Raw genomic sequence first — 6,652 nt, forward strand, 5'->3', positions numbered from 1 at the left:
AAACTGGGGGCAAGATGGAGATTGGTGGGATGGAGGTTCCCACGAAGGGAATTGGGCGGGTATGTTATAGATATGCTAGCCGACCCTATATACATGCTCCCTAAGCTATCCTCGTTGTCTTTCGTCTCTCTTTTACAATGTGAACAAATTTCCACTTTGCTTCTACAAGCGGATAAGAGCAGCAGCAACGATTCCCTAACGCAACAAGTTAATTACATCAGAACCAAGGACATAACTCTTCTTCAGGATTCCGTTAGTGCTGGGGGTTATCTAACGAACCCCAATGGACCAGAAAGAACTTTGCAATATTCACAGACTTATCGGGCTGGCAATTTACGCCCCTTGCAAAAGGACAGCATTTTAAAAGACAATATTCTGGTGCTTTGTTTTACTTCTGGAAATTCTATCCCATTCTCTTCCTCAGTAAGTGTTTTGTCAAGTATATTCTAAGGTTGTCGTGTGTCTGTCTATTAAGGAAATAAATGTCAGTTTATTTTGCTCAACTTGTGTGCTCAATCTATTTCCCTAAAATATAAAATTGTTGATACGTTCCGTCCATCGTGACAGTGGCCACACGGCCACAGTTGGAATAGCGTTTCCTTTCCCTTACTCCAGTGCTGGCGGTCAAAAGACTTAAGGTAGCTGACCCTCCCCAGGCCACCAAACCAGGGGGGAAGAAGTCAAAAACCCAGGGTGTTGAAGTAGAGCCGATGGAGGTTGCCCACGAGGGCCAGTGCTCCTTGTGTAACTGGCTGGGCCACCTGCGTGTTAACTGCCCAAACTACCCCTATCCAGTGTAACAGGGTATGTCCCATAATACCTCTCTTTCCCACATAGTGTATCTATTATGTAAGTCCCTATTATGTTCAGAGCACTAACAGGTTAATCTCATGGCCTGTGTAAGCCTATCCAAGATGGGTACAATCCATGAGCCCGCCCCTTGCAGAGACTTCCAAGTGGGAGTATCTGTAATCCGTAGCTCACTACAAACGAGGCGTGACCGTGGGGCTGAGGTAGGGATTTGTATAGAACGCCAACCACAACCACGAGGGCACATCTAGAGTATAGGACAGTCGTACAGGCCGGATCAGGGTAACAGAAGACAGGGTAAGTGAGGTACTTGTGAATCTTGGAGTATAGAGCAGCGGATTGTTGGGGTACGTAGCCAGGGTCAGGGTGGTAGAGCGTAGAGTAGTCGTGGAGCCAAGCAAGGGTCAGTGCAGGAGAGAGTAGCGTCGCCGTGGTTCCAAATCCAGGGTCAGTGCAGGAGAGCATCACAGAGTAGTCGTTGCCAAAGCCAAGGTCAGTGCAGGAGAGCATCACAGAGTAGTATCCATGCAGGGTCAGGCAGCAGGGTTCAGGCAGACAGGAACTAGGTGATGAGTGCAGCGTCACACAAACAGAGGTTATGCTCGGCAATGACTGGGAGCTCTGAGAGCATATTTATAGGACCTCCCACTAATGGGAGGCAACCAGGAAGCAGACATGCAGACAGGATAGGCTGCTGGATCATGCAGGTGTGTCCTATTACACAGCCAATAGCTACCGCGTCAGAATTTGTGCATGCCCCCCGCAAAACCCGTAGGTGACCTGGTCACGCGCTGTCATTGTGCGCCACGACACCGGCACCGCCATGAGGGCGGAAACCAGAGGCGAGACCCATGGAGATAGAGGAGGGGCGCAACTGCGCCGCATAACAGTGATATCAGGACAGGGCCGGGTACCAGAGGCAGGACCCGCTGAGGTAGAGGCGGAGTGAGGGGCGTAACCGCGCTGCATAGGGGTGATGCCAGGACGGGGGCGGGTCAGAGGGGCGGAGACCGCAGACCACAGGGAAGACCGTGTACCATGCATGCGCGCTGCGCATCAAGACAGGAGGAGCAAGAACGCGCTCCATGCCCAGAGACCGAAGGGGACTGCACAGAACCCGCGCACCGTGCGTAAGTTCCACCCCAGTTTGCCACTCTTGAGTGTTATGGTAGTCCAATGGGCAAGTGAGGGTTAAAGGGGCAGGAGCAGCAGAACAGCGAATCCTCACAGTATCACATTTAGTCAGTCTTGTGCTGGGAGGAGAAGAAAGCACAAGGGCTGTCATTGTTCCCCATCGGGGGAAAGCATGCCCACCCCAGGCTCAGGCCTGGGGACCATTAAGGCTCATGGTGAAAAAAAATGGTGAGCAGGAAAGGGCTAGAAATAAGGTCCGGGGTCCGGCTTTCACTGGGCTAGAGCCAATTGTTTCCCGCAGACCTGGTGGCGCCTTCCCAGCGGGATATTTGGGGCTGACCGGGGGGACCTATTGCAGGGTTGGTCTTGAGCCCTTAAGCTGATCCCCTTCCCCCATTTGTGCAGCAGGGCGAGCGCTCATCCTGTGTTTGGCGGCAATGTCACAATACATGTTGTGATTGGTCAAGGGCCCCTGCTCCATGTTAAGGATATCCAGCAGGGGCTATGTAAGGAGTGAGGCCGGTGTAGGGAACCAGACAACCTATGGAGGCGATCGGAGACGCGCTGGCAGGCTTTTAAAAAGTGCTTTGTGTTAAAGAGCATACACAAGCACTGATCTCAGCTGAGAAGCGCCAGAGAAGCCCGGTCAGCGGAGCAAGTGGGAGTTTTACGGAGACACAGCTGAGAGAAGCCAGGCTTTACCTTATTATGTGAGGCTGGCTACCCCAACCGTCACATGTATGTTGTGTGTTTTCTGGCTTGCCAGAATAAACTTTTGTTTATTCAACTAGTGTGTCATTCGGGAGAAGGAGTGGCTCAGTGAGTAAACACTGAGTAAAACACACTGGCAGTGAGAGTGAGTTTGAAGCCTGGTTCAACTCCTAGTGTCAACTCCTAGTGACCTTGGGCAAGTCATTTTATCTCCCTGTGTCTCTGGCTCCAACAAAATAGATTGTAAGCTCCACGGGGCAGGGACTGTGTCTGCAAAATGTCCCTGTAAAGTGCTACATAAAACTAGCAGCGCTATACAAGAACGTACTATTATTTTTATTATTATTATTATTATTTTCTGGTGATAGTGATCCTATTGTAAAGATGTTAAAAGTTCTGGTCTCTGGTGACAATGGTCACAAAACATGTCAGTTCCTATACATAGTGCTAATAGTGACATTACATAGTTATGTAACACACAGGGTGATTAATAACCTAATCTTCCATTAATATCACATACACATTTTTTTGTAACCCACAAATAAACATATTTTTAACACTTCCCAATTGTATTATAAAGCTTAAACAAAATAGTTGTTTGGTTATTACATTATTAAAATATATTTACTGTCATTCACATGATGTGTATGTTACTTCTATGATTGTTTTTAGAAAACATAATGTTACATACATATCATTATAAACTATTCATTTGCAGAACAGATGGAATACAAAACTTTTCGAATCTCCCATTTAATAACCAATATTCATAACTGACAATGGAATAATACAGAGCTTAGTACCGGGGAAATGGAACAACATGAAATAGCAATGTACGCTGCTCAGGAATTATTGTGCTACTTGTACATATATAGTGAATCCCCAGACCATGTTTATATATTTATATGCACATTATTTTAAACTGATACTGTAGAATAATATGTCCTTAGTGTCACTGTATGAGGATGGAGGTTGCACATTTAGTCTGAGCAAAGTAAAAGTGACAGAAATAGACAGATATGAATGAAATCTGGCAAATCCCGGGCTACAGAGCCGAACTTTCACCCATTATTCCTAATTGTGTTTGTACTTTCCCAGCAGAAAAATGATACAGCAGTGAAGAGAATATAATTCCTTATAAATTGCATGCAAGAAGGGGGGATGTGAGTAATAATTAGGGGATAAAATGCCCTTTTCTTGCAGCCTCAGAAACACAAAGTCAGAGCAGTGTTTGTGATCCGGGAGGATGAGAGTCAGGGGCGGGGCTTAGTGATTATACCCAATGAGAAAGAAGCTCACTCCGATAACTAACCAATCACAGAGCAGCAGGCTCTCTATATAAGTCCCGGCAGGTCCCCGCCCCCAGTATAACTTTCTGTCAGTGTGTTGGGGGATTTTACCTGCAGCTGCAATGGCCGAGACCGCTCCTGCTCCTCCTCCTGCAGCTGAAAGCGCCGCCAAGAAGAAGCAGCCGAAAAAAGCGGCCGGAGCCTCGAAAAGCCGCCCAGCAAAGTCCGGTCCCAGCGTGTCCGATCTGATAGTGAGAGCTGTGTCCGCCTCTAAGGAGCGCAGCGGGGTCTCCCTGTCCGCTCTGAAGAAGGCTCTGGCTGCAGGAGGCTACGATGTGGAGAAGAATAACAGCCGCCTGAAGCTGGCTCTCAAGGGCTTGGTGAGCAAGGAAACCCTGATCCAGCTGAAAGGGAGCGGAGCCTCCGGATCGTTCAAGCTGAATAAGAAGCAGCTGGAGAGCAAGGAGAAGGCGGCCAAGAAAAAGGATGTGGGGAAACCCAAGAAGCCAGTGGCAAAGAAACCCGCCAAGTCCCCCAAGAAACCCAAAAAGGCTCCGGCGGGAGTGAAGAAAAGCCCCAAAAAGGTCAAGAAACCGGCGGCCGCCAAGAAGCCAGCAAAAAGCCTGAAGAAGTCTAAAGCTGCCAAGCCCAGGAAGGCTGTGAAGAGCCCGGCGGCTAAAAAGGCTGCGAAGCCAAAAGCTGCTAAGAGTCCAGCTAAGGCCAAGGCAGCAAAGCCCAAGAGGGCGGCAGCTCCTAAGAAGTGAGACCGAGAACTTCAGCCTCTTACAAACACAAAGGCTCTTTTAAGAGCCACCACAACCCCACAGAGAGCTGTGCACATAATGTGTAACTGGGAATGTTTCTCCAACTTGTCCCATGCAGGGGTTTGTGTTACACTGCCAGAGCATAAGTGTATATGCATTGATACTGCGAGCACTGTAAGGTGCATGTGTAAGTTTGTAGTCCCTAACCTATTGCACGAATAAATGTTTCTCAGACAAACTGACATATTAGGTGATATGGTTTTGTTTGTGTCTACATAAACAATGTTCACATACACGGTGTATAGAAAACAAAAATAGTGTAGTTGACATCAGAAAAACTTATTTATCACCATGTTATAAAATACATGTGTTTACATCACATTGAAAGCATGAAGCACACGCTATTCCCTAACACTTCAGTATAATCACCAGTGGCACATGGGAGGGGGGACATTTACAGGTTTGTCTTTACGTGCACCCATATACAGTATGAAATGGTGACTATGCATGCAAGTCAATATATCACATGACAATGAATACAAATATTGAATTTGCGTTTATCTATATTGTCACACATCAAGTACATATGTTGGTACAAGGATAACACACTTCTTTAATTCTCTATATTGAGATCAGTATCCGTGTGTTAATATTGATCAGGCAATTTCATTGAAAATGTGGTGGCTCTTAAAAGAGCCTTTGTTTTTCGGGTGTAAACGAAGTAAGGGTGCAGCCGGCCTAAGCTCTCTCCCCTCTGATCCTGCGGGCCAGCTGGATGTCCTTGGGCATGATGGTGACCCTCTTGGCGTGGATAGCGCACAGGTTGGTGTCCTCGAAGAGCCCCACCAGATAAGCCTCGCTGGCCTCCTGCAGAGCCATGACAGCCGAGCTCTGGAAGCGCAGGTCATTCTTGAAGTCCTGGGCGATCTCCCGGACCAGGCGCTGGAAGGGCAGCTTGCGGATGAGCAGCTCGGTGGACTTCTGGTAGCGGCGGATCTCCCTGAGAGCCACAGTACCGGGCCGGTAGCGGTGAGGCTTCTTCACTCCGCCGGTGGCCGGAGCGCTCTTTCTGGCAGCCTTGGTCGCTAGCTGCTTACGGGGAGCCTTCCCTCCGGTGGATTTCCGGGCGGTCTGCTTGGTCCGGGCCATCCTGTGCTGCTGTGTCAGTGCGCGTCTCCGGTCAGGAACTAATAAAGAAAAAAACTGACCGTTCTGTTCTGACTGACAGATTAAATCTGTCAGTGGTGATATTGGATACCGAGCCTGGAGCCTCATTACTCCAAGTTCTCTTGTTGAGTGTATTGTCGCACTCTTTAGGAAGCTTCTTGATCTGTGTTACTTGCCACAGTTGAGTTGGTTTCACAGGTTCAGCGCTGTGATGGGTCGTGGGTAGCGGTCAAATGGGTTTGCAGAGATCGCAGCAAGCTTCTTGATCAGCGGGTTTGAGTTCTGGTCCAGTTCCTTGTAGAATTTCTTGTTGAGCTTCTTTAGATGTTCATCTAACATCTCGATACCCAGTTCCCTATGAAGGTCTGCTATTCTTGTAGGAAGTGGAGCGTTGGACGCAATCCGCAGCGCCTTGTTCTGTAATTTTTGGAGAGATGATCTTTGATGTTGGTGGCAACCACTCCACACCGGGGAGGCGTATGTCATTGTGGGTCTAATGATCGCCTTGATCACATTGACTTTGCTCTTGATGGGCATGGTCCTTGTCTTCAGCAGAGGGTACAGTGCTGCCAGCTTGGTTGTTGCCTTCTGTTGAATCTTCTCAATGTGGTTTCTCCAGCTTAGTTTGCTATCTAGGATTACACCTAGGTAAGAGCTGTTTGGCTCCCATTTGACAGCCTCTCCGTTGAGGGTGATTGGCGGGTGTGCCTTGATCCTCTTTTTGGTAAACAGTGTAGCTGTAGTCTTGCTGGAGTTCAGTCCTACTTGCCAGTCGCT

The 6,652-nt window shown here is 48.3% G+C and overlaps 1 protein-coding gene across 1 annotated transcript; it reads left to right on the top strand.

Moving 5' to 3' along the window:
* The first annotated feature begins 4,047 nt into the window (after positions 1–4,047).
* On the top strand, positions 4,048–4,746 carry LOC142473874 (histone H1.4-like). Its single transcript, XM_075580816.1, has one exon. It carries the CDS (start codon positions 4,067–4,069, stop codon positions 4,706–4,708), a length of 642 nt encoding a protein of 213 aa, XP_075436931.1. The 5' UTR covers positions 4,048–4,066; the 3' UTR covers positions 4,709–4,746.
* The last annotated feature ends 1,906 nt before the right edge of the window (positions 4,747–6,652 follow it).

This window comes from Ascaphus truei, assembly GCF_040206685.1.
Source record: "Ascaphus truei isolate aAscTru1 chromosome 12 unlocalized genomic scaffold, aAscTru1.hap1 SUPER_12_unloc_8, whole genome shotgun sequence".
In the NCBI taxonomy this organism is placed as follows: Eukaryota; Metazoa; Chordata; class Amphibia; order Anura; family Ascaphidae; genus Ascaphus; species Ascaphus truei.